A 25,754-nucleotide genomic window follows, 5' to 3' on the forward strand; every position below is an offset into this window, starting at 1 on the left:
AGCGCTGGGATGGGTTTAGCAGGAGGGTTAAGGTGGAAACGTAGCGCTGTGATGGGTTTAGCAGGAGGGTTAAGGTGGAAACGTAGCGCTGGGATGGGTTTAGCAGGAGGGTTAAGGTGGAAACGTAGCGCTGTGATGGGTTTAGCAGGAGGGTTAAGGTGGAAACGTAGCGCTGTGATGGGTTTAGCAGGAGGGTTAAGGTGGAAACGTAGCGCTGTGATGGGTTTAGCAGGAGGGTTAAGGTGGAAACGTAGCGCTGTGATGGGTTTAGCAGGAGGGTTAAGGTGGAAACGTAGCGCTGTGATGGGTTTAGCAGGAGGGTTAAGGTGGAAACGTAGCGCTGTGATGGGTTTAGCAGGAGGGTTAAGGTGGAAACGTAGCGCTGGGATGGGTTTAGCAGGAGGGTTAAGGTGGAAACGTAGCGCTGTGATGGGTTTAGCAGGAGGGTTAAGGTGGAAACGTAGCGCTGGGATGGGTTTAGCAGGAGGGTTAAGGTGGAAACGTAGCGCTGTGATGGGTTTAGCAGGAGGGTTAAGGTGGAAACGTAGCGCTGTGATGGGTTTAGCAGGAGGGTTAAGGTGGAAACGTAGCGCTGTGATGGGTTTAGCAGGAGGGTTAAGGAGGAAACGTAGCGCTGGGATGGGTTTAGCAGGAGGGTTAAGGTGGAAACGTAGCGCTGGGATGGGTTTAGCAGGAGGGTTAAGGTGGAAACGTAGCGCTGTGATGGGTTTAGCAGGAGGGTTAAGGTGGAAACGTAGCGCTGTGATGGGTTTAGCAGGAGGGTTAAGGTGTCCCCCCTCCTCCTCTCTCTGTGCCCCCCTCCTCTCTGTGCACCCCCCTCTCTGTGTCCCTCCTCCTCCTCCTCTCTGTGTCCCCCCCCTCCTCCTCCTCCTCCTCTCTGTGTCCCCCCCCCTACCAGAGGGAGGTATGGGAGTCCTTTATCTTCTAAGTTACTGGCAGCTATTAACACAGGGTAACAGCCAAGCCATGTAGGCATGCAGTGTGTTGGGGGGGGGGGTCTGGCCCTGCGTGTGGCGGCCCGGCCCTGCGTGTGGCGGCCCGGCCCTGCGTGTGGCGGCCCGGCCCTGCGTGTAAAAACAGCTCCCAGCCAGGCGGTGTTGCTGCCTGACGGTAAAAACAGCTCCCAGCCAGGCGGTGTTGCTGCCTGACGGTAAAAACAGCTCCCAGCCAGGCGGTGTTGCTGCCTGACGGTAAAAACAGCTCCCAGCCAGGCGGTGTTGCTGCCTGACGGTAAAAACAGCTCCCAGCCAGGCGGTGTTGCCTGGCTCAGTCCGAGACACGGACCGAGTTACGGGTCAGAGTTGGTGGGAACTTTTTACTAACACGTTCTCCTCTGCAGGTACATGTACTGGACGGACTGGGGCGAGGTCCCTAAGATTGAGCGAGCGGGGATGGACGGTACAAGCAGAGCCATGATCATTGATAAGGAGATCTACTGGCCCAACGGGCTCACGCTGGACTACAGCCGGGAGAAACTGTACTGGGCGGACGCCAAGTTCAACTTCATACATCGCTCCAATCTGGATGGCACTGGGAGGTACAGTAACCAGCCAACCAATCACTATGGAGCCTCTAACCCCCCTTTCCTGACTCTATGGAGCCTCTAACCCCCCTTCCTGTCTCTACAGAGCCTCTAACCCCCCCTTCCTGCTGTCTCTATGGAGCCTCTAACCCCCCTTCCTGTCTCTATGGGGCCTCTAACCCCCCTTTCCTGACTCTATGGAGCCTCTAACCCCCCTTCCTGTCTCTATGGAGCCTCTAACCCCCCTTTCCTGACTCTATGGAGCCTCTAACCCCCCTTCCTGTCTCTATGGAGCCTCTAACCCCCCTTTCCTGACTCTATGGAGCCTCTAACTCCCCTTTCCTGACTCTATGGAGCCTCTAACCCCCCCTTCCTGTCTCTATGGAGCCTCTAACCCCCCTTCCTGCTGTCTCTATGGAGCCTCTAACCCCCCTTCCTGCTGTCTCTATGGAGCCTCTAACCCCCCCTTTCCTGACTCTATGGAGCCTCTAACCCCCCTTCCTGTCTCTATGGAGCCTCTAACCCCCCTTTCCTGACTCTATGGAGCCTCTAACCCCCTTCCTGTCTCTATGGAGCCTCTAACCCCCCTTTCCTGACTCTATGGAGCCTCTAACTCCCCTTCCTGTCTCTATGGAGCCTCTAACCCCCTCCCTTCCTCTAACCCCCCTTTCCTGTCTCTATGGAGCCTCTAACCCCCCTTTCCTGACTCTATGGAGCCTCTAAACCCCCTTCCTGTCTCTATGGAGCCTCTAATCCCTCCCTTCCTCTAACCCCCCTTTCCTGTCTCTATGGAGCCTCTAACCCCCCTTTCCTGTCTCTATGGAGCCTCTAACCCCCCTTTCCTGACTCTATGGAGCCTCTAACCCCCCTTCCTGTCTCTATGGAGCCTCTAACCCCCTCCCTTCCTCTAACCCCCCTTTCATGTCTCTATGGAGCCTCTAACCCCCCTTTCCTGACTCTATGGAGCCTCTAACCCCCCTTCCTGTCTCTATGGAGCCTCTAACCCCCTCCCTTCCTCTAACCCCCTCCCTTCCTCTAACCCCCTCCCTGTCTCTATGGAGCCTCTAATCCCCCTTCCTGCCTCTATGGAGCCTCTAATCCCCTCCCTGTCTCTATGGAGCCTCTAACCCCCTCCCTGTCTCTATGGAGCCTCTAACCCCCTCCCTTCCTCTAACCCCCCTCCCTGTCTCTATGGAGCCTCTAACCCCCCTCCCTGTCTCTATGGAGCCTCTACATGCTGTCTGTTTGCTCTGTCTCTCCAGGGAGGACTACTCCTACCACAGTACTAAACTAGTGTCTCTGTCTCTCTGTCTCTCCAGGGAGGACTACTCCTACCACAGTACTAAACTAGTGTCTCTGTCTCTCCAGGGAGGACTACTCCTACCACAGTACTAAACTAGTGTCTCTGTCTCTCTGTCTCTCCAGGGAGGACTACTCCTACCACAGTACTAAACTAGTGTCTCTGTCTCTCCAGGGAGGACTACTCCTACCACAGTACTAAACTAGTGTCTCTGTCTCTCCAGGGAGGACTACTCCTACCACAGTACTAAACTAGTGTCTCTGTCTCTCTGTCTCTCCAGGGAGGACTACTCCTACCACAGTACTAAACTAGTGTCTCTGTATCTCTGTCTCTCCAGGGAGGACTACTCCTACCACAGTACTAAACTAGTGTCTCTGTCTCTCCAGGGAGGACTACTCCTACCACAGGACTAAACTAGTGTCTCTGTCTCTCCAGGGAGGACTACTCCTACCACAGTACTAAACTAGTGTCTCTGTCTCTCCAGGGAGGACTACTCCTACCACAGTACTAAACTAGTGTCTCTGTCTCTCCAGGGAGGACTACTCCTACCACAGTACTAAACTAGTGTCTCTGTCTCTCCAGGGAGGACTACTCCTACCACAGTACTAAACTAGTGTCTCTGTCTCTCCAGGGAGGACTACTCCTACCACAGTACTAAACTAGTGTCTCTGTCTCTCCAGGGAGGACTACTCCTACCACAGGACTAAACTAGTGTCTCTGTCTCTCCAGGGAGGACTACTCCTACCACAGTACTAAACTAGTGTCTCTGTCTCTCCAGGGAGGACTACTCCTACCACAGTACTAAACTAGTGTCTCTGTCTCTCTGTCTCTCCAGGGAGGACTACTCCTACCACAGTACTAAACTAGTGTCTCTGTCTCTCTGTCTCTCCAGGGAGGACTACTCCTACCACAGTACTAAACTAGTGTCTCTGTCTCTCCAGGGAGGACTACTCCTACCACAGTACTAAACTAGTGTCTCTGTCTCTCCAGGGAGGACTACTCCTACCACAGTACTAAACTAGTGTCTCTGTCTCTCCAGGGAGGACTACTCCTACCACAGTACTAAACTAGTGTCTCTGTCTCTCTGTCTGTCCAGGGAGGACTACTCCTACCACAGGACTAAACTAGTGTCTCTGTCTCTCCAGGGAGGACTACTCCTACCACAGTACTAAACTAGTGTCTCTGTCTCTCCAGGGAGGACTACTCCTACCACAGTACTAAACTAGTGTCTCTGTCTCTCCAGGGAGGACTACTCCTACCACAGTACTAAACTAGTGTCTCTGTCTCTCTGTCTCTCCAGGGAGGACTACTCCTACCACAGTACTAAACTAGTGTCTCTGTCTCTCTGTCTCTCCAGGGAGGACTACTCCTACCACAGTACTAAACTAGTGTCTCTGTCTCTCCAGGGAGGACTACTCCTACCACAGTACTAAACTAGTGTCTCTGTCTCTCTGTATCTCCAGGGAGGACTACTCCTACCACAGTACTAAACTAGTGTCTCTGTCTCTCCAGGGAGGACTACTCCTACCACAGTACTAAACTAGTGTCTCTGTCTCTCCAGGGAGGACTACTCCTACCACAGTACTAAACTAGTGTCTCTGTCTCTCCAGGGAGGACTACTCCTACCACAGTACTAAACTAGTGTCTCTGTCTCTCTGTATCTCCAGGGAGGACTACTCCTACCACAGTACTAAACTAGTGTCTCTCTGTCTCTCCAGGGAGGACTACTCCTACCACAGTACTAAACTAGTGTCTCTGTCTCTCCAGGGAGGACTACTCCTACCACAGTACTAAACTAGTGTCTCTGTCTCTCTGTCTCTCCAGGGAGGACTACTCCTACCACAGTACTAAACTAGTGTCTCTGTCTCTCCAGGGAGGACTACTCCTACCACAGTACTAAACTAGTGTCTCTGTCTCTCTGTCTCTCCAGGGAGGACTACTCCTACCACAGTACTAAACTAGTGTCTCTGTCTCTCCAGGGAGGACTACTCCTACCACAGTACTAAACTAGTGTCTCTGTATCTCCAGGGAGGACTACTCCTACCACAGTACTAAACTAGTGTCTCTGTCTCTCTGTCTCTCCAGGGAGGACTACTCCTACCACAGTACTAAACTAGTGTCTCTGTCTCTCCAGGGAGGACTACTCCTACCACAGTACTAAACTAGTGTCTCTGTCTCTCCAGGGAGGACTACTCCTACCACAGAACTAAACTAGTGTCTCTGTCTCTCTGTCTCTCCAGGGAGGACTACTCCTACCACAGTACTAAACTAGTGTCTCTGTCTCTCTGTATCTCCAGGGAGGACTACTCCTACCACAGTACTAAACTAGTGTCTCTGTCTCTCCAGGGAGGACTACTCCTACCACAGTACTAAACTAGTGTCTGTCTGTCCAGGGAGGACTACTCCTACCACAGTACTAAACTAGTGTCTCTGTCTCTCCAGGGAGGACTACTCCTACCACAGTACTAAACTAGTGTCTCTGTCTCTCTGTCTCTCCAGGGAGGACTACTCCTACCACAGTACTAAACTAGTGTCTCTGTCTCTCCAGGGAGGACTACTCCTACCACAGTACTAAACTAGTGTCTCTGTCTCTCCAGGGAGGACTACTCCTACCACAGTACTAAACTAGTGTCTCTGTCTCTCCAGGGAGGACTACTCCTACCACAGTACTAAACTAGTGTCTCTGTCTCTCTGTCTCTCCAGGGAGGACTACTCCTACCACAGTACTAAACTAGTGTCTCTGTCTCTCTGTCTCTCCAGGGAGGACTACTCCTACCACAGTACTAAACTAGTGTCTCTGTCTCTCTGTCTCTCCAGGGAGGACTACTCCTACCACAGTACTAAACTAGTGTCTCTGTCTCTCTGTCTCTCCAGGGAGGACTACTCCTACCACAGTACTAAACTAGTGTCTCTGTCTCTCTGTCTCTCCAGGGAGGACTACTCCTACCACAGTACTAAACTAGTGTCTCTGTCTCTCCAGGGAGGACTACTCCTACCACAGTACTAAACTAGTCTCTCTGTCTCTCTGTCTCTCCAGGGAGGACTACTCCTACCACAGTACTAAACTAGTGTCTCTGTCTCTCTGTCTCTCCAGGGAGGACTACTCCTACCACAGTACTAAACTAGTCTCTCTGTCTCTCCAGGGAGGACTACTCCTACCACAGTACCAAACTAGTGTCTCTCTATCTCCAGGGAGGACTACTCCTACCACAGTACTAAACTAGTGTCTCTGTCTCTCTGTCTCTCCAGGGAGGACTACTCCTACCACAGTACTAAACTAGTGTCTCTATCTCCAGGGAGGACTACTCCTACCACAGTACTAAACTAGTGTCTGTCTCTCCAGGGAGGACTACTCCTACCACAGTACTAAACTAGTGTCTCTGTCTCTCTGTCTCTCCAGGGAGGACTACTCCTACCACAGTACTAAACTAGTCTCTCTGTCTCTCCAGGGAGGACTACTCCTACCACAGTACCAAACTAGTGTCTCTCTATCTCCAGGGAGGACTACTCCTACCACAGTACTAAACTAGTGTCTCTGTCTCTCTGTCTCTCCAGGGAGGACTACTCCTACCACAGTACTAAACTAGTGTCTCTATCTCCAGGGAGGACTACTCCTACCACAGTACTAAACTAGTGTCTGTCTCTCCAGGGAGGACTACTCCTACCACAGTACTAAACTAGTGTCTCTGTCTCTCTGTCTCTCCAGGGAGGACTACTCCTACCACAGTACTAAACTAGTGTCTCTGTCTCTCTGTCTCTCCAGGGAGGACTACTCCTACCACAGTACTAAACTAGTGTCTCTGTCTCTCCAGGGAGGACTACTCCTACCACAGTACTAAACTAGTGTCTCTGTCTCTCCAGGGAGGACTACTCCTACCACAGTACTAAACTAGTGTCTCTGTCTCTCCAGGGAGGACTACTCCTACCACAGTACTAAACTAGTGTCTCTCTGTCTCTCCAGGGAGGACTACTCCTACCACAGTACTAAACTAGTGTCTCTGTCTCTCCAGGGAGGACTACTCCTACCACAGTACTAAACTAGTGTCTCTGTCTCTCCAGGGAGGACTACTCCTACCACAGTACTAAACTAGTGTCTCTGTCTCTCCAGGGAGGACTACTCCTACCACAGTACTAAACTAGTCTCTCTGTCTCTCCAGGGAGGACTACTCCTACCACAGTACTAAACTAGTGTCTCTCTGTCTCTCCAGGGAGGACTACTCCTACCACAGTACTAAACTAGTGTCTCTGTCTCTCTGTCTCTCCAGGGAGGACTACTCCTACCACAGTACTAAACTAGTGTCTCTGTCTCTCTGTCTGTCCAGGGAGGACTACTCCTACCACAGTACTAAACTAGTGTCTCTGTCTCTCTGTCTCTCCAGGGAGGACTACTCCTACCACAGTACTAAACTAGTGTCTCTGTCTCTCTGTCTCTCCAGGGAGGACTACTCCTACCACAGTACTAAACTAGTGTCTCTGTCTCTCTGTCTCTCCAGGGAGGACTACTCCTACCACAGTACTAAACTAGTGTCTCTGTCTCTCCAGGGAGGACTACTCCTACCACAGTACTAAACTAGTGTCTCTGTCTCTCCAGGGAGGACTACTCCTACCACAGTACTAAACTAGTGTCTCTGTCTCTCCAGGGAGGACTACTCCTACCACAGTACTAAACTAGTGTCTCTGTCTCTCTGTCTCTCCAGGGAGGACTACTCCTACCACAGTACTAAACTAGTGTCTCTGTCTCTCCAGGGAGGACTACTCCTACCACAGTACTAAACTAGTGTCTCTGTCTCTCCAGGGAGGACTACTCCTACCACAGTACTAAACTAGTGTCTCTGTCTCTCCAGGGAGGACTACTCCTACCACAGTACTAAACTAGTGTCTCTGTCTCTCCAGGGAGGACTACTCCTACCACAGTACTAAACTAGTGTCTCTGTCTCTCCAGGGAGGACTACTCCTACCACAGTACTAAACTAGTGTCTCTGTCTCTCCAGGGAGGACTACTCCTACCACAGTACTAAACTAGTGTCTCTGTCTCTCTGTCTCTCCAGGGAGGACTACTCCTACCACAGTACTAAACTAGTGTCTGTCTGTCCAGGGAGGACTACTCCTACCACAGTACTAAACTAGTGTCTCTGTCTCTCTGTCTCTCCAGGGAGGACTACTCCTACCACAGTACTAAACTAGTGTCTCTGTCTCTCCAGGGAGGACTACTCCTACCACAGTACTAAACTAGTGTCTCTGTCTGTCCAGGGAGGACTACTCCTACCACAGTACTAAACTAGTGTCTCTGTCTCTCTGTCTCTCCAGGGAGGACTACTCCTACCACAGTACTAAACTAGTGTCTCTCTGTCTCTCCAGGGAGGACTACTCCTACCACAGTACTAAACTAGTGTCTCTGTCTCTCCAGGGAGGACTACTCCTACCACAGTACTAAACTAGTGTCTGTCTCTCCAGGGAGGACTACTCCTACCACAGTACTAAACTAGTGTCTCTGTCTCTCCAGGGAGGACTACTCCTACCACAGTACTAAACTAGTGTCTCTGTCTCTCTGTCTCTCCAGGGAGGACTACTCCTACCACAGTACTAAACTAGTGTCTCTGTCTCTCCAGGGAGGACTACTCCTACCACAGTACTAAACTAGTGTCTCTGTCTCTCTGTCTCTCCAGGGAGGACTACTCCTACCACAGTACTAAACTAGTGTCTCTGTCTCTCTGTCTCTCCAGGGAGGACTACTCCTACCACAGTACTAAACTAGTGTCTCTGTCTCTCCAGGGAGGACTACTCCTACCACAGTACTAAACTAGTGTCTCTGTCTCTCCAGGGAGGACTACTCCTACCACAGTACTAAACTAGTGTCTCTGTCTCTCTGTCTCTCCAGGGAGGACTACTCCTACCACAGTACTAAACTAGTGTCTGTCTGTCCAGGGAGGACTACTCCTACCACAGTACTAAACTAGTGTCTCTGTCTCTCTGTCTCTCCAGGGAGGACTACTCCTACCACAGTACTAAACTAGTGTCTCTGTCTCTCCAGGGAGGACTACTCCTACCACAGTACTAAACTAGTGTCTCTGTCTCTCCAGGGAGGACTACTCCTACCACAGTACTAAACTAGTGTCTCTGTCTCTCCAGGGAGGACTACTCCTACCACAGTACTAAACTAGTGTCTCTCTGTCTCTCCAGGGAGGACTACTCCTACCACAGTACTAAACTAGTGTCTCTGTCTCTCCAGGGAGGACTACTCCTACCACAGTACTAAACTAGTGTCTCTGTCTCTCCAGGGAGGACTACTCCTACCACAGTACTAAACTAGTGTCTCTGTCTCTCTGTCTCTCCAGGGAGGACTACTCCTACCACAGTACTAAACTAGTGTCTCTGTATCTCCAGGGAGGACTACTCCTACCACAGTACTAAACTAGTGTCTCTGTATCTCCAGGGAGGACTACTCCTACCACAGTACTAAACTAGTGTCTCTGTCTCTCCAGGGAGGACTACTCCTACCACAGTACTAAACTAGTGTCTCTGTCTCTCCAGGGAGGACTACTCCTACCACAGTACTAAACTAGTGTCTCTGTCTCTCCAGGGAGGACTACTCCTACCACAGTACTAAACTAGCGTCTCTGTCTCTCCAGGGAGGACTACTCCTACCACAGTACTAAACTAGTGTCTCTGTCTCTCTGTCTCTCCAGGGAGGACTACTCCTACCACAGTACTAAACTAGTGTCTCTGTCTCTCTGTCTCTCCAGGGAGGACTACTCCTACCACAGTACTAAACTAGTGTCTCTGTCTCTCTGTCTCTCCAGGGAGGACTACTCCTACCACAGTACTAAACTAGTGTCTCTGTCTCTCCAGGGAGGACTACTCCTACCACAGTACTAAACTAGTGTCTCTGTCTCTCCAGGGAGGACTACTCCTACCACAGTACTAAACTAGTGTCTCTCTGTCTCTCCAGGGAGGACTACTCCTACCACAGTACTAAACTAGTGTCTCTGTCTCTCCAGGGAGGACTACTCCTACCACAGTACTAAACTAGTGTCTCTGTCTCTCCAGGGAGGACTACTCCTACCACAGTACTAAACTAGTGTCTCTGTCTCTCTGTCTCTCCAGGGAGGACTACTCCTACCACAGTACTAAACTAGTGTCTCTGTCTCTCCAGGGAGGACTACTCCTACCACAGTACTAAACTAGTGTCTCTGTCTCTCCAGGGAGGACTACTCCTACCACAGTACTAAACTAGTGTCTCTGTCTCTCTGTCTCTCCAGGGAGGACTACTCCTACCACAGTACTAAACTAGTGTCTCTGTATCTCCAGGGAGGACTACTCCTACCACAGGACTAAACTAGTGTCTCTGTCTCTCTGTCTCTCCAGGGAGGACTACTCCTACCACAGTACTAAACTAGTGTCTCTGTCTCTCCAGGGAGGACTACTCCTACCACAGTACTAAACTAGTGTCTCTGTCTCTCTGTCTCTCCAGGGAGGTGGTGGTGAAGGGAGACCTCCCTCACCCCTTCGCTCTGACGCTGTACGAGGAGACTCTGTTCTGGACCGACTGGAACACTCATTCCATCCACTCGTGTCAGAAGGAGACCGGAGAAGATCGGAGGAAGGTCCACTCGGACATCTTCTCTCCCATGGACATACACGTCTACAGCCAGACGAGACAACCTCTACGTGAGAACACACAGCCAATCGCTGGTCCCCACTCACCGTGAATGACCTGGCTCCTCTCCCAATCAGAATATAGAATGATCAGGGCCCCTCCTCTCTGTGATCGGCTAGCTATGTCTAAGGACAGTAGATCTATGATCGGCTAGCTATGTCTAAGGACAATAGATATATGATCTGTTAGGTCTAGGACAATAGATATGTTAGCTAGGTCTAGGACAATAGATCTATGATCTGTTAGCTATGTCTAAGGACAATAGATCTATGATCTGTTAGCTAGGTCTAGGACAGTAGATCTATGATCGGCTAGCTATGTCTAAGGACAATAGATCTATGATCTGTTAGGTCTAGGACAATAGATCTATGATCTGTTAGGTCTAAGGACAATAGATCTATGATCTGTTAGGTCTAGGACAATAGATATGTTAGCTAGGTCTAGGACAGTAGATCTATGATCGGCTAGCAATGTCTAAGGACAATAGATCTATGATCGGCTAGCTAGGTCTAGGACAATAGATCTGTTAGCTAGGTCTAGGACAATAGATATATGATCTGTTAGCTAGGTCTAGGACAATAGATCTATGATCTGTTAGGTCTAGGACAATAGATCTATGATCTGTTAGCTAGGTCTAGGACAGTAGATCTATGATCGGCTAGCTATGTCTAAGGACAATAGATCTATGATCTGTTAGGTCTAGGGCAATAGATCTATGATCTGTTAACTCGGTTTAGGACAGTAGATCTATGATCGGCTAACTAGGTCTAGGACAATAGATCTGTTAGCTATGTCTAAGTACAATAGATCTATGATCTGTTAGGTCTAGGACAATAGATCTATGATCTGTTAGCTAGGTCTAGGACAGTAGATCTATGATCGGCTAGCTATGTCTAAGGACAATAGATCTATGATCTGTTAGGTCTAGGACAATAGATCTATGATCTGTTAGCTAGGTCTAGGACAGTAGATCTATGATCGGCTAGCTAGGTCTAGGACAATAGATCTGTTAGCTAGGTCTAGGACAATAGATATATGATCTGTTAGCTAGGTCTAGGACAATAGATCTATGATCTGTTAGCTAGGTCTAGGACAATAGATCTATGATCGGCTAGCTAGGTCTAGGACAATAGATCTATGATCGGCTAGCTAGGTCTAGGACAATAGATCTATGATTGGCTATCTAGGTCTAGGACAATAGATCTATGATCTGTTAGCTAGGTCTAGGACAATAGATCTATGATCGACTAGCTAGGTCTATGATCGACTAGCTAGGTTTAGGGCAATAGATCTATGATCTGTTAGCTAGGTCTAGGACAATAGATCTATGATCTGTTAGCAAGGTCTAGGACAATAGATCTATGATCTGTTAGCTAGGTCTAGGACAGTAGATCTATGATCGGCTAGCTAGGTCTAGGACAATAGATCTGTTAGCTAGGTCTAGGACAATAGATATATGATCTGTTAGCTAGGTCTAGGACAATAGATCTATGATCTGTTAGCTAGGTCTAGGACAATAGATCTATGATCTGTTAGGTCTAGGGCAATAGATCTATGATCTGTTAACTCGGTTTAGGACAGTAGATCTATGATCGGCTAACTAGGTCTAGGACAATAGATCTGTTAGCTATGTCTAAGGACAATAGATCTATGATCTGTTAGGTCTAGGACAATAGATCTATGATCTGTTAGCTAGGTCTAGGACAGTAGATCTATGATCGGCTAGCTATGTCTAAGGACAATAGATCTATGATCTGTTAGGTCTAGGACAATAGATCTATGATCTGTTAGCTAGGTCTAGGACAGTAGATCTATGATCGGCTAGCTAGGTCTAGGACAATAGATCTGTTAGCTAGGTCTAGGACAATAGATATATGATCTGTTAGCTAGGTCTAGGACAATAGATCTATGATCTGTTAGCTAGGTCTAGGACAATAGATCTATGATCGGCTAGCTAGGTCTAGGACAATAGATCTATGATCGGCTAGCTAGGTCTAGGACAATAGATCTATGATTGGCTATCTAGGTCTAGGACAATAGATCTATGATCTGTTAGCTAGGTCTAGGACAGTAGATCTATGATCGGCTAGCTAGGTCTAGGACAATAGATATATGATCTGTTAGCTTGGTCTAGGACAATAGATCTATGATCAGCTAGCTAGGTCTAGGACAATAGATCTATGATCGGCTAGCTAGGTCTAGGACAATTGATCTATGATCTGCTTGCTAGGTCTAGGACAAAGATCTATGATCGGCTAGCTAGGTCTAGGGTAATATATCTATGATCGGCTAGCTAGGTCTAGGGTAATATATCTATGATCGGCTAGCTAGGTCTAAGGACAATAGATCTATGATCGGCTAGCTAGGTCTAAGGACAATAGATCTATGATCTGTTAGCTAGGTCTAGGACAATAGATCTGTTAGCTAGGTCTAGGACAATAGATCTATGATCGGCTAGCTAGGTCTAGGGTAATAGATCTATGATCGGCTAGCTAGGTCTAGGGTAATAGATCTATGATCGGCTAGCTAGGTCTAAGGACAATAGATCTATGATCTGTTAGCTAGGTCTAGGACAATAGATCTATGATCTGTTAGCTAGGTCTAGGGTAATAGATATATGATCGGCTAGCTAGGTCTAAGGACAATAGATCTATGATCTGTTAGCTAGGTCTAGGACAATAGATCTATGATCTGTTAGCTAGATCTAGGACAATAGATCTATGATCGGCTAGCTAGGTCTAGGACAATAGAATCCCTGTAGTCTGAGGTTTAATTCAGATAATTTGTCACAGTGCAGATGGACCTCACAGTGACCTCACAGTGACCTTAGCGACACATGGACCTCACAGTGACCTCACAGTGACCTTAGCGACACATGGACCTCACAGTGACCTCACAGTGACCTCACAGTGACCTCACAGTGACCTTAGCGACACATCGACCTCACAGTGACCTCACAGTGACCTCACAGTGACCTTAGCGACACATGGACCTCACAGTGACCTCACAGTGACCTCACAGTGACCTTAGCGACACATGGACCTCACAGTGACCTCACAGTGACCTTAGCGACACATGGACCTCACAGTGACCTTAGCGACACATGGACCTCACAGTGACCTCACAGTGACCTTAGCAACACATGGACCTCACAGTGACCTTAGCGACACATGGACCTCACAGTGACCTTAGCGACACATGGACCTCACAGTGACCTTAGCGACACATGGACCTCACAGTGACCTTAGCGACACATGGACCTCACAGTGACCTTAGCGACACATGGACCTCACAGTGACCTTAGCGACACATGGACCTCACAGTGACCTTAGCGACACATGGACCTCACAGTGACCTTAGCGACACATGGACCTCAGTGACCTTAGCGACACATGGACCTCACAGTGACCTTAGCGACACATGGACCTCACAGTGACCTTAGCGACACATGGACCTCACAGTGACCTTAGCGACACATGGACCTCACAGTGACCTTAGCGACACATGGACCTCACAGTGACCTCACAGTGACCTTAGCGACACATGGACCTCAGTGACCTTAGCGACACATGGACCTCACAGTGACCTTAGCGACACATGGACCTCAGTGACCTTAGCGACACAGTGACCTCACAGTGACCTCACAGTGACCTTAGCGACACAGTGACCTCACAGTGACCTCACAGTGATCTCACAGTGACCTTAGCGACACATGGACCTCACAGTGACCTCACAGTGACCTTAGCGACACATGGACCTCACAGTGACCTTAGCGACACATGGACCTCACAGTGACCTCACAGTGACCTTAGCGACACATGGACCTCACAGTGACCTTAGCGACACATGGACCTCACAGTGACCTTAGCGACACAGTGACCTTAGCGACACAGTGACCTCACAGTGACCTCACAGTGACCTTAGCGACACATGGACCTCACAGTGACCTCACAGTGACCTTAGCGACACATGGACCTCACATTGACCTCACAGTGACCTTAGCGACACATGGACCTCACAGTGACCTTAGCGACACATGGACCTCACAGTGGTCAGATCACTGGCTAACATATTGTGTGTGTGTATATATACAAAGGTATGTGGACACCGATTCTTAGTGGATTCGGCTGTTTCAGCCACACCCGTCGCTGACAGGTGTATAAAATCCACCACACAGCCATGCAATCTCCATAGACAAACAGTGGCAGTAGAATGACCCCGTACCGAAGAGCTCAGTGACTTTCAACGTGGCACCGTCATAGGAATGCCACCTTTCCAAACAATTCAGTCAAGTTTGTGCCCCGCCGCAGCTGCCAAGGTCAACTGAAAGGTAAAGCAAGTAAAAAATCCGTCCGCGGTTACAACGCTCGCTACCGAGTTACAAACCGCCTCTGGAAGCGACGTCAGCACAGGAACTGTTCGTCGGGAGCTTCATGAAATGGGTTTCCGCGGCCGAGCAGCCGCACACACACAAGCCTAAAGATCAACACGGGTAATGCCAAGCGTCGTCTGGACTGGTGTAAAGCTCTTGGGCAGCGGAAACGCTTTCTCTGCAGTGATGAATCACGCTTCACCGTCTGGCAGTCTGACGGATTAATCTGGGTTTGGCGGATGCCAGGAGATGGCTATCTGCCAGAATGCATAGTGCCAACTGTAAAGTTTGGTGGAGGAGGAATAATGGTTTGGGGCTGGTTTTCATGGTTTGGGCTAGGCCCCTTAATCTTAACGCTACAGTATACAATGACATTCTAGACGATTCTGTGCTTCCAACTTTGTGGCAACAGTTTTGGGCGAGGCCCTTTCCTGTTTCAGCATGACAATGCCCCCCGTGCACAAAGCGAAGTCCATACAGAAATCGTTTGGAAGAACTTGACTGGCCTGCATAGAGCCCTGACCTCAACCCCATCGAACACCGTTGGGATGAATTGGAACGCCGACTGCGAGCCAGGCCTAATCGCCCGACCTCACTAATGCTCTTGTGGTTGAATGGAAGCAAGTCCCAACATCTAGTGGAAAGCCTTCCCAGAAGAGTGGAGGCTGTTATAGCAGCAATGTACCAACATCTAGTGGAAAGCCTTCCCAGAAGAGTGGAGGCTGTTATAGCAGCAATGTTCCAACATCTAGTGGAAAGCCTTCCCAGAAGAGAGGAGGCTGTTATAGCAGCAATGTCCCAACATCTAGTGGAAATCCTTCCCAGAAGAGTGGAGGCTGTTATAGCAGCAATGTTCCAACATCTAGTGGAAAGCCTTCCCAGAAGAGAGGAGGCTGTTATAGCAGCAATGTCCCAACATCTAGTGGAAAGCCTTCCCAGAAGAGTGGAGGCTGTTATAGCAGCAATGTTCCAACATCTAGTGGAAAGCCTTCCCTGAAGAGTGGAGGCTGTTATAGCAGCAATGTTCCAACATCTAGTGGAAAGTCTTCCCAGAAGAGTGGAGGCTGTTATAGCAGCAATGTTCCAACATCTAGTGGAAAGCCTTCCCAGAAGAGTGGAGGCTGTTATAGCAGCAATGTTCCAACATCTAGTGGAAAGCCTTCCCAGAAGAGAGGAGGCTGTTATAGCAGCAATGTTCCAACATCTAGTGGAAAGTCTTCCCAGAAGAGTGGAGGCTGTTATAGCAGCAATGTACCAACATCTAGTGGAAAGCCTTCCCAGAAGAGTGGAGGCTGTTATAGCAGCAATGTTCCAACATCTAGTGGAAAGTCTTCCCAGAAGAGTGGAGGCTGTTATAGCAGCAATGTACCAACATCTAGTGGAAAGCCTTCCCAGAAGAGAGGAGGCTGTTATAGCAGCAATGTCCCAACATCTAGTGGAAAGCCTTCCCAGAAGAGTGGAGGCTGTTATAGCAGCAATGTTCCAACATCTAGTGGAAAGCCTTCCCAGAAGAGTGGAGGCTGTTATAGCAGCAAAGAGGGGGGGACCAACTCCATATTAATGCCCATGATTTATGGAATGAGATGATGGACCAGCAGGTGTCCACATACTTTTGGTCATGTAGTGTAGTGTTCTCTCCAGAGATAATGTCTGGTCATGTAGTGTTCTCTCCAGAGATAATGACTGGTCATGTAGTGTTCTCTCCAGAGATAATGTCTGGTCATGTAGTGTTCTCTCCAGAGATAATGTCTGGTCATGTAGTGTTCTCTCCAGAGATAATGTCTGGTCATGTAGTGTTCTCTCCAGAGATAATGTCTGGTCATGTAGTGTTCTCTCCAGAGGATAATGTCTGGTCATGTAGTGTTCTCTCCAGAGATAATGTCTGGTCATGTAGTGTTCTCTCCAGAGATAATGTCTGGTCATGTAGTGTTCTCTCCAGAGATAATGTCTGGTCATGTAGTGTTCTCTCCAGAGATAATGACTGGTCATGTAGTGTTCTCTCCAGAGATAATGACTGGTCATGTAGTGTTCTCTCCAGAGATAATGACTGGTCATGTAGTGTTCTCTCCAGAGATAATGTCTGGTCATGTAGTGTTCTCTCCAGAGATAATGTATGGTCATGTAGTGTTCTCTCCAGAGATAATGTCTGGTCATGTAGTGTTCTCTCCAGAGATAATGTCTGGTCATGTAGTGTTCTCTCCAGAGATAATGTCTGGTCATGTAGTGTTCTCTTCAGAGATAATGACTGGTCATGTAGTGTTCTCTCCAGAGATAATGTCTGGTCATGTAGTGTTCTCTCCAGAGATAATGTCTGGTCATGTAGTGTTCTCTCCAGAGATAATGACTGGTCATGTAGTGTTCTCTCCAGAGATAATGACTGGTCATGTAGTGTATTCTCCAGAGATAATGTCTGGTCATGTAGTGTTCTCTCCAGAGATAATGTCTGGTCATGTAGTGTTCTCTCCAGAGATAATGTCTGGTCATGTAGTGTTCTCTCCAGAGATAATGTCTACTCTGGTCATGTAGTGTTCTCTCCAGAGATAATGTCTGGTCATGTAGTGTTCTCTCCAGAGATAATGTCTGGTCATGTAGTGTTCTCTCCAGAGATAATGTCTGGTCATGTAGTGTTCTCTCCAGAGATAATGACTGGTCATGTAGTGTATTCTCCAGAGATAATGTCTGGTCATGTAGTGTTCTCTCCAGAGATAATGTCTGGTCATGTAGTGTATTCTCCAGAGGATAATGTCTGGTCATGTAGTGTTCTCTCCAGAGATAATGTCTGGTCATGTAGTGTACTCTCCAGAGGATAATGTCTACTCTGGTCATGTAGTGTTCTCTCCAGAGATAATGTCTGGTCATGTAGTGTACTAAATGGGGAATAGGGTGCCATTTGGGACGCGAGTGATAATGAATGAATGGTGTGTTTTATAATGTAGAACGGTTTCCTCTGACAGCGTGTTGTCTCCTTCCTGGACAGTGTCTTCTCCGTGCTCCGTGAGGAACGGAGACTGCTCCCATCTCTGTCTCCTGTCTCCCATCACACCCTACTACCAGTGTGCCTGTCCCACCGGGGTCCAGCTGCTAGAGGACGGAAAGACCTGCAGAGATGGTGAGACCTGCACCCACAGACACTCTCCTCTCTCTCTCTCTCCTCCACCCCTCCTGTATTCCCCCTCTCCTCTCTCTCTCCTCCACCCCTCCTGTATTCCCCCTCTCCTCTCTCTCTCCTCCACCCCTCCTGTATTCCCCCTCTCCTCTCTCTCTCTCTCTCCTCCACCCCTCCTGTATTCCCCCTCTCTCTCTCTCTCTCCTCCACCCCTCCTGTATTCCCCCTCTCTCTCTCTCTCTCCTCCACCCCTCCTGTATTCCCCCTCTCCTCTCTCTCTCCTCCACCCCTCCTGTATTCCCCTGACCCTCTCCTCTCTCTCTCCTCCACCCCTCCTGTATTCCCCTGACCCTCTCCTCTCTCTCTCCTCCACCCCTCCTGTATTCCCCCTCTCCTCTCTCTCTCTCCTCCACCCCTCCTGTATTCCCCTGACCCTCTCCTCTCTCTCTCCTCCACCCCTCCTGTATTCCCCCTCTCCTCTCTCTCTCTCCTCCACCCCTCCTGTATTCCCCCTCTCCTCTCTCTCTCTCCTCCACCCCTCCTGTATTCCCCTGACCCTCTCCTCTCTCTCTCCTCCACCCCTCCTGTATTCCCCCTCTCCTCTCTCTCTCTCCTCCACCCCTCCTGTATTCCCCCTCTCCTCTCTCTCTCCTCCACCCCTCCTGTATTCCCCTGACCCTCTCCTCTCTCTCTCTCCTCCACCCCTCCTGTATTCCCCTGACCCTCTCCTCTCTCTCTCCTCCACCCCTCCTGTATTCCCCCTCTCCTCTCTCTCTCCTCCACCCCTCCTGTATTCCCCCTCCTCTCTCTCTCCTCCACCCCTCCTCTATTCCCCTGACCCTCTCTCTCTCTCTCTCCTCCACCCCTCCTGTATTCCCCTGACCCTCTCCTCTCTCTCTCTCCTCCACCCCTCCTGTATTCCCCCTCTCCTCTCTCTCTCCTCCACCCCTCCTGTATTCCCCTGACCCTCTCCTCTCTCTCTCTCCTCCACCCCTCCTGTATTCCCCTGACCCTCTCCTCTCTCTCTCCTCCACCCCTCCTGTATTCCCCCTCTCCTCTCTCTCTCCTCCACCCCTCCTGTATTCCCCCTCCTCTCTCTCTCCTCCACCCCTCCTCTATTCCCCCTCCTCTCTCTCTCCTCCACCCCTCCTCTATTCCCCTGACCCTCTCCTCTCTCTCTCTCCTCCACCCCTCCTGTATTCCCCCTCTCCTCTCTCTCTCCTCCACCCCTCCTGTATTCCCCTGACCCTCTCCTCTCTCTCTCCTCCACCCCTCCTGTATTCCCCTGACCCTCTCCTCTCTCTCTCTCCTCCACCCCCTCCTGTATTCCCTCTCCTCTCTCTCTCCTCCACCCCTCCTGTATTCCCCTGACACTCTCCTCTCTCTCTCCTCCACCCCTCCTGTATTCCCCTGACACCTCTCCTCTCTCTCTCCTCCACCCCTCCTGTATTCCCCTGACCCTCTCCTCTCTCTCTCCTCCACCCCTCCTGTATTCCCCTGACCCTCTCCTCTCTCTCTCCTCCACCCCTCCTGTATTCCCCTGACCCTCTCCTCTCTCTCCTCCACCCCTCCTGTATTCCCCCCTCTCCTCTCTCTCTCTCTCCTCCACCCCTCCTGTATTCCCCCTCTCCTCTCTCTCTCTCTCTCTCCTCCACTCCTCCTGTATTCCCCTGCCCCTCTCCTCTCTCTCTCCTCCACCCCTCCTGTATTCCCCTGACCCTCTCCTCTCTCTCTCCTCCACCCCTCCTGTATTCCCCCTCTCCTCTCTCTCTCCTCCACCCCTCCTGTATTCCCCCTCTCCTCTCTCTCTCTCCTCCACCCCTCCTGTATTCCCCTGACCCTCTCCTCTCTCTCTCTCCTCCACCCCTCCTGTATTCCCCTGACCCTCTCCTCTCTCTCTCCTCCACCCCTCCTGTATTCCCCTGACCCTCTCCTCTCTCTCTCCTCCACCCCTCCTGTATTCCCCTGACCCTCTCCTCTCTCTCTCTCCTCCACCCCTCCTGTATTCCCCTGACCCTCTCCTCTCTCTCTCCTCCACCCCTCCTGTATTCACTCTCCTCTCTCTCTCTCCTCCACCCCTCCTGTATTCACTCTCCTCTCTCTCTCTCCTCCACCCCTCCTGTATTCCCCTGACCCTCTCCTCTCTCTCTCCTCCACCCCTCCTGTATTCCCCCCTCTCCTCTCTCTCTCCTCCACCCCTCCTGTATTCCCCCTCTCCTCTCTCTCTCTCCTCCACCCCTCCTGTATTCCCCCTCTCCTCTCTCTCTCCTCCACCCCTCCTGTATTCCCCTGACCCTCTCTCTCTCTCTCTCCTCCACCCCTCCTGTATTCCCCTGACCCTCTCCTCTCTCTCTCTCCTCCACCCCTCCTGTATTCCCCCGACCCTCTCCTCTCTCTCTCTCCTCCACCCCTCCTGTATTCCCCTGACCCTCTCCTCTCTCTCTCCTCCACCCCTCCTGTATTCCCCCCTCTCCTCTCTCTCTCCTCCACCCCTCCTGTATTCCCCTGACCCTCTCCTCTCCTCTCTCTCTCTCCTCCACCCCTCCTGTATTACCCCTCTCCTCTCTCTCTCCTCCACCCCTCCTGTATTCCCCCTCTCTCTCTCTCTCTCCTCCACCCCTCCTGTATTCCCCTGACCCTCTCCTCTCTCTCTCTCCTCCACCCCTCCTGTATTCCCCTGACCCTCTCCTCTCTCTCTCCTCCACCCCTCCTGTATTCCCCCCTCTCCTCTCTCTCTCTCCTCCACCCCTCCTGTATTCCCCCTCTCCTCTCTCTCTCTCCTCCACCCCTCCTGTATTCCCCTGACCCTCTCCTCTCTCTCTCTCCTCCACCCCTCCTGTATTCCCCCTCTCCTCTCTCTCTCCTCCACCCCTCCTGTATTCCCCCGACCCTCTCCTCTCTCTCTCTCCTCCACCCCTCCTGTATTCCCCTGACCCTCTCCTCTCTCTCTCCTCCACCCCTCCTGTATTCCCCCCTCTCCTCTCTCTCTCCTCCACCCCTCCTGTATTCCCCCTCTCCTCTCTCTCTCTCCTCCACCCCTCCTGTATTCCCCCTCTCCTCTCTCTCTCCTCCACCCCTCCTGTATTCCCCCTCTCCTCTCTCTCTCTCCTCCACCCCTCCTGTATTCCCCCTCTCCTCTCTCTCTCCTCCACCCCTCCTGTATTCCCTCTCCTCTCTCTCTCTCCTCCACCCCTCCTGTATTCCCCTGACCCTCTCCTCTCTCTCTCTCCTCCACCCCTCCTGTATTCCCCCTCTCCTCTCTCTCTCTCCTCCACCCCTCCTGTATTCCCCTGACCCTCTCCTCTCTCTCTCTCCTCCACCCCTCCTGTATTCCCCCTCTCCTCTCTCTCTCCTCCACCCCTCCTGTATTCCCCCTCTCCTCTCTCTCTCTCCTCCACCCCTCCTGTATTCCCCTGACCCTCTCCTCTCTCTCTCCTCCACCCCTCCTGTATTCCCCTGACCCTCTCCTCTCTCTCTCCTCCACCCCTCCTGTATTCCCCTGACCCTCTCTCTCTCTCTCTCCTCCACCCCTCCTGTATTCCCCTGACCCTCTCCTCTCTCTCTCCTCCACCCCTCCTGTATTACCCTGACCCTCTCCTCTCTCTCTCCTCCACCCCTCCTGTATTCCCCTGACCCTCTCCTCTCTCTCTCCTCCACCCCTCCTGTATTCCCCCCTCTCTCTCTCTCTCTCCTCCACCCCTCCTGTATTCCCCCGACCCTCTCCTCTCTCTCTCCTCCACCCCTCCTGTATTCCCCTGACCCTCTCCTCTCTCTCTCTCCTCCACCCCTCCTGTATTCCCCTGACCCTCTCCTCTCTCTCTCCTCCACCCCTCCTGTATTCCCCCTCTCCTCTCTCTCTCTCCTCCACCCCTCCTGTATTCCCCCGACCCTCTCTCTCTCTCTCTCTCCTCCACCCCTCCTGTATTACCCTGACCCTCTCCTCTCTCTCCTCCACCCCTCCTGTATTCCCCCTCTCCTCTCTCTCTCCTCCACCCCTCCTGTATTCCCCTGACCCTCTCCTCTCTCTCTCCTCCACCCCTCCTGTATTCCCCTGACCCTCTCCTCTCTCTCTCCTCCACCCCTCCTGTATTCCCCCCTCCTCTCTCTCTCTCCTCCACCCCTCCTGTATTCCCCTGACCCTCTCCTCTCTCTCTCCTCCACCCCTCCTGTATTCCCTCTCCTCTCTCTCTCTCCTCCACCCCTCCTGTATTCCCCTGACCCTCTCCTCTCTCTCTCCTCCACCCCTCCTGTATTCCCCTGACCCTCTCCTCTCCTCTCTCTCCTCCACCCCTCCTGTATTCCCCTGACCCTCTCCTCTCTCTCTCTCCTCCACCCCTCCTGTATTCCCCTGACCCTCTCTCTCCTCCACCCCTCCTGTATTCCCCCTCTCCTCTCTCTCTCCTCCACCCCTCCTGTATTCCCCCTCTCCTCTCTCTCTCCTCCACCCCTCCTGTATTCCCCTGACCCTCTCCTCTCTCTCTCCTCCACCCCTCCTGTATTCCCCTGCCCCTCTCCTCTCTCTCTCTCCTCCACCCCTCCTGTATTCCCCTGACCCTCTCCTCTCTCTCTCCTCCACCCCTCCTGTATTCCCCTGACCCTCTCCTCTCTCTCTCCTCCACCCCTCCTGTATTCCCTCTCCTCTCTCTCTCCTCCACCCCTCCTGTATTCCCCCTCTCCTCTCTCTCTCCTCCACCCCTCCTGTATTCCCCTGACCCTCTCTCTCTCCTCCACCCCTCCTGTATTCCCCCTCTCCTCTCTCTCTCTCCTCCACCCCTCCTGTATTCCCCTGACCCTCTCCTCTCTCTCTCTCCTCCACCCCTCCTGTATTCCCCCTCTCCTCTCTCTCTCTCCTCCACCCCTCCTGTATTCCCCTGACCCTCTCCTCTCTCTCTCCTCCACCCCTCCTGTATTCCCCCTCTCCTCTCTCTCTCCTCCACCCCTCCTGTATTCCCCCTCTCCTCTCTCTCTCTCCTCCACCCCTCCTGTATTCCCCTGACCCTCTCCTCTCTCTCTCCTCCACCCCTCCTGTATTCCCCTGACCCTCTCCTCTCTCTCTCCTCCACCCCTCCTGTATTCCCCCTCTCCTCTCTCTCTCTCCTCCACCCTCCTGTATTCCCCCTCTCCTCTCTCTCTCCTCCACCCCTCCTGTATTCCCCCTCTCCTCTCTCTCTCCTCCACCCCTCCTGTATTCCCCCTCTCCTCTCTCTCTCCTCCACCCCTCCTGTATTCCCCCTCTCCTCTCTCTCTCCTCCACCCCTCCTGTATTCCCCCTCTCCTCTCTATCTCCTCCACCCCTCCTGTATTCCCCTGACCCTCTCCTCTCTCTCTCCTCCACCCCTCCTGTATTCCCCTGACCCTCTCCTCTCTCTCTCTCCTCCACCCCTCCTGTATTCCCCCTCTCCTCTCTCTCTCCTCCACCCCTCCTGTATTCCCCTGACCCTCTCCTCTCTCTCTCTCCTCCACCCCTCCTGTATTCCCCTGATCCTCTCCTCTCTCTCTCCTCCACCCCTCCTGTATTCACTCTCCTCTCTCTCTCTCCTCCACCCCTCCTGTATTCACTCTCCTCTCTCTCTCTCCTCCACCCCTCCTGTATTCCCCTGACCCTCTCCTCTCTCTCTCTCCTCCACCCCTCCTGTATTCCCCCTCTCCTCTCTCTCTCCTCCACCCCTCCTGTATTCCCCTGACCCTCTCTCTCTCCTCCACCCCTCCTGTATTCCCCCTCTCCCATCTCTCTCCCCCCTCCAGGTGACTCACCTCTCCCATCTCTCTCCCCCTCCAGGTGACTCACCTCTCCCATCTCTCTCCCCCTCCAGGTGACTCACCTCTCCCATCTCTCTCCCCCCTCCAGGTGACTCACCTCTCCCATCTCTCTCCCCCCTCCAGTTGACTCACCTCTCCCATCTCTCTCCCCCTCCAGGTGACTCACCTCTCCCATCTCTCTCCCCCCCTCCAGGTGACTCACCTCTCCCATCTCTCTCCCCCCCTCCAGGTGACTCACCTCTCCCATCTCTCTCCCCCCTCCAGGTGACTCACCTCTCCCATCTCTCTCCCCCTCCAGGTGACTCATCTCTCTCCTCCCTCCAGGTGACTCACCTCTCCCATCTCTCTCCCCCCTCCAGGTGACTCACCTCTCCCATCTCTCTCCCCCCTCCAGGTGACTCACCTCTCCCATCTCTCTCCCCCCTCCAGGTGACTCACCTGTCCCATCTCTCTCCCCCCTCCAGGTGACTCACCTCTCCCATCTCTCTCCCCCCTCCAGATGACTCACCTCTCCCATCTCTCTCCCCCCCCTCCAGGTGACTCACCTCTCCCATCTCTCTCCCCCCTCCAGGTGACTCACCTCTCCCATCTCTCTCCCCCCTCCAGGTGACTCACCTCTCCCATCTCTCTCCCCCCTCCAGGTGACTCACCTCTCCCATCTCTCTCCCCCCCTCCAGGTGACTCACCTCTCCCATCTCTCTCCCCCCTCCAGGTGACTCACCTCTCCCATCTCTCTCCCCCCTCCAGGTGACTCACCTCTCCCATCTCTCTCCCCCCTCCAGGTGACTCACCTCTCCCATCTCTCTCCCCCTCCAGGTGACTCACCTCTCCCATCTCTCTCCCCCCTCCAGTTGACTCACCTCTCCCATCTCTCTCCCCCTCCAGGTGACTCACCTCTCCCATCTCTCTCCCCCTCCAGGTGACTCACCTCTCCCATCTCTCTCCCCCTCCAGGTGACTCACCTCTCCCATCTCTCTCCCCCCTCCAGGTGACTCACCTCTCCCATCTCTCTCCCCCTCCAGGTGACTCACCTCTCCCATCTCTCTCCCCCTCCAGGTGACTCACCTCTCCCATCTCTCTCCCCCCTCCAGGTGACTCACCTCTCCCATCTCTCTCCCCCCCTCCAGGTGACTCACCTCTCCCATCTCTCTCCCCCCTCCAGGTGCCACTCAGCTCCTCCTCCTGGCCCGGAGGACTGACCTGCGCCGCATTTCTCTGGACACGCCCGACTTCACCGACGTCATCCTCCAGACGGACGACATCCGCCACGCCATCGCCATCGACTACGACCCGGTGGACGGACACGTCTATTGGACCGACGACGAGGTCCGGGCCATCAGGAGGTCCTACCTGGACGGCTCTGACGCTCAGTTCATCGTCACCTCACAGGTGCTGGGCCAGATAGTTACTACATTTGGTAACAGCAGCAGGAAGTGGCTGGGCCAGATAGTTACTACATTTGGTAACAGCAGCAGGTCGCTAACAGCTGGGCCAGATAGTTACTACATTTGGTAACAGCAGCAGGTCACTAACAGCTGGCCAGATAGTTACTACATTTGGTAACAGCAGCAGCAGGTCGCTAACAGCTGGGCCAGATAGTTACTACATTTGGTAACAGCAGCAGGAAGTGGCTGGGCCAGATAGTTACTACATTTGGTAACAGCAGCAGGTCGCTAACAGCTGGGCCAGATAGTTACTACATTTGGTAACAGCAGCAGGAAGTGGCTGGGCCAGATAGTTACTACATTTGGTAACAGCAGCAGGAAGTGGCTGGGCCAGATAGTTACTACATTTGGTAACAGCAGCAGGTCGCTAACAGCTGGGCCAGATAGTTACTACATTTGGTAACAGCAGCAGCAGGTCACTAACAGCTGGGCCAGATAGTTACTACATTTGGTAACAGCAGCAGGTCGCTAACAGCTGGGCCAGATAGTTACTACATTTGGTAACAGCAGCAGGTCGCTAACAGCTGGGCCAGATAGTTACTACATTTGGTAACAGCAGCAGCAGGTCGCT

At 52.1% G+C, this 25,754-nt stretch overlaps 1 protein-coding gene and 1 long non-coding RNA gene across 2 annotated transcripts in view; one reads left to right on the forward strand and one right to left on the reverse strand.

The window, feature by feature from the left end:
• LOC106593493 (low-density lipoprotein receptor-related protein 6) overlaps positions 1 to 25,754 on the forward strand; it is a 78,300-nt gene that overhangs the window by 16,333 nt on the left and 36,213 nt on the right. The window contains 4 exon segments of the mRNA XM_045713962.1: positions 1,361 to 1,558; positions 10,315 to 10,511; positions 17,850 to 17,981; positions 24,901 to 25,127. Coding sequence (XP_045569918.1) covers positions 1,361 to 1,558; positions 10,315 to 10,511; positions 17,850 to 17,981; positions 24,901 to 25,127 — 754 coding nt within the window.
• On the reverse strand, positions 13,472 to 13,931 carry LOC123740030 (uncharacterized). Its single transcript, XR_006768113.1, has 3 exons — positions 13,910 to 13,931; positions 13,565 to 13,620; positions 13,472 to 13,503 (listed from the first exon to the last, which is right to left on the reverse strand). It is a non-coding gene; the product is annotated as an uncharacterized lncRNA (long non-coding RNA).

This window comes from Salmo salar, unplaced genomic scaffold (assembly GCF_905237065.1).
Source record: "Salmo salar unplaced genomic scaffold, Ssal_v3.1, whole genome shotgun sequence".
Classification (NCBI taxonomy): Eukaryota; Metazoa; Chordata; class Actinopteri; order Salmoniformes; family Salmonidae; genus Salmo; species Salmo salar.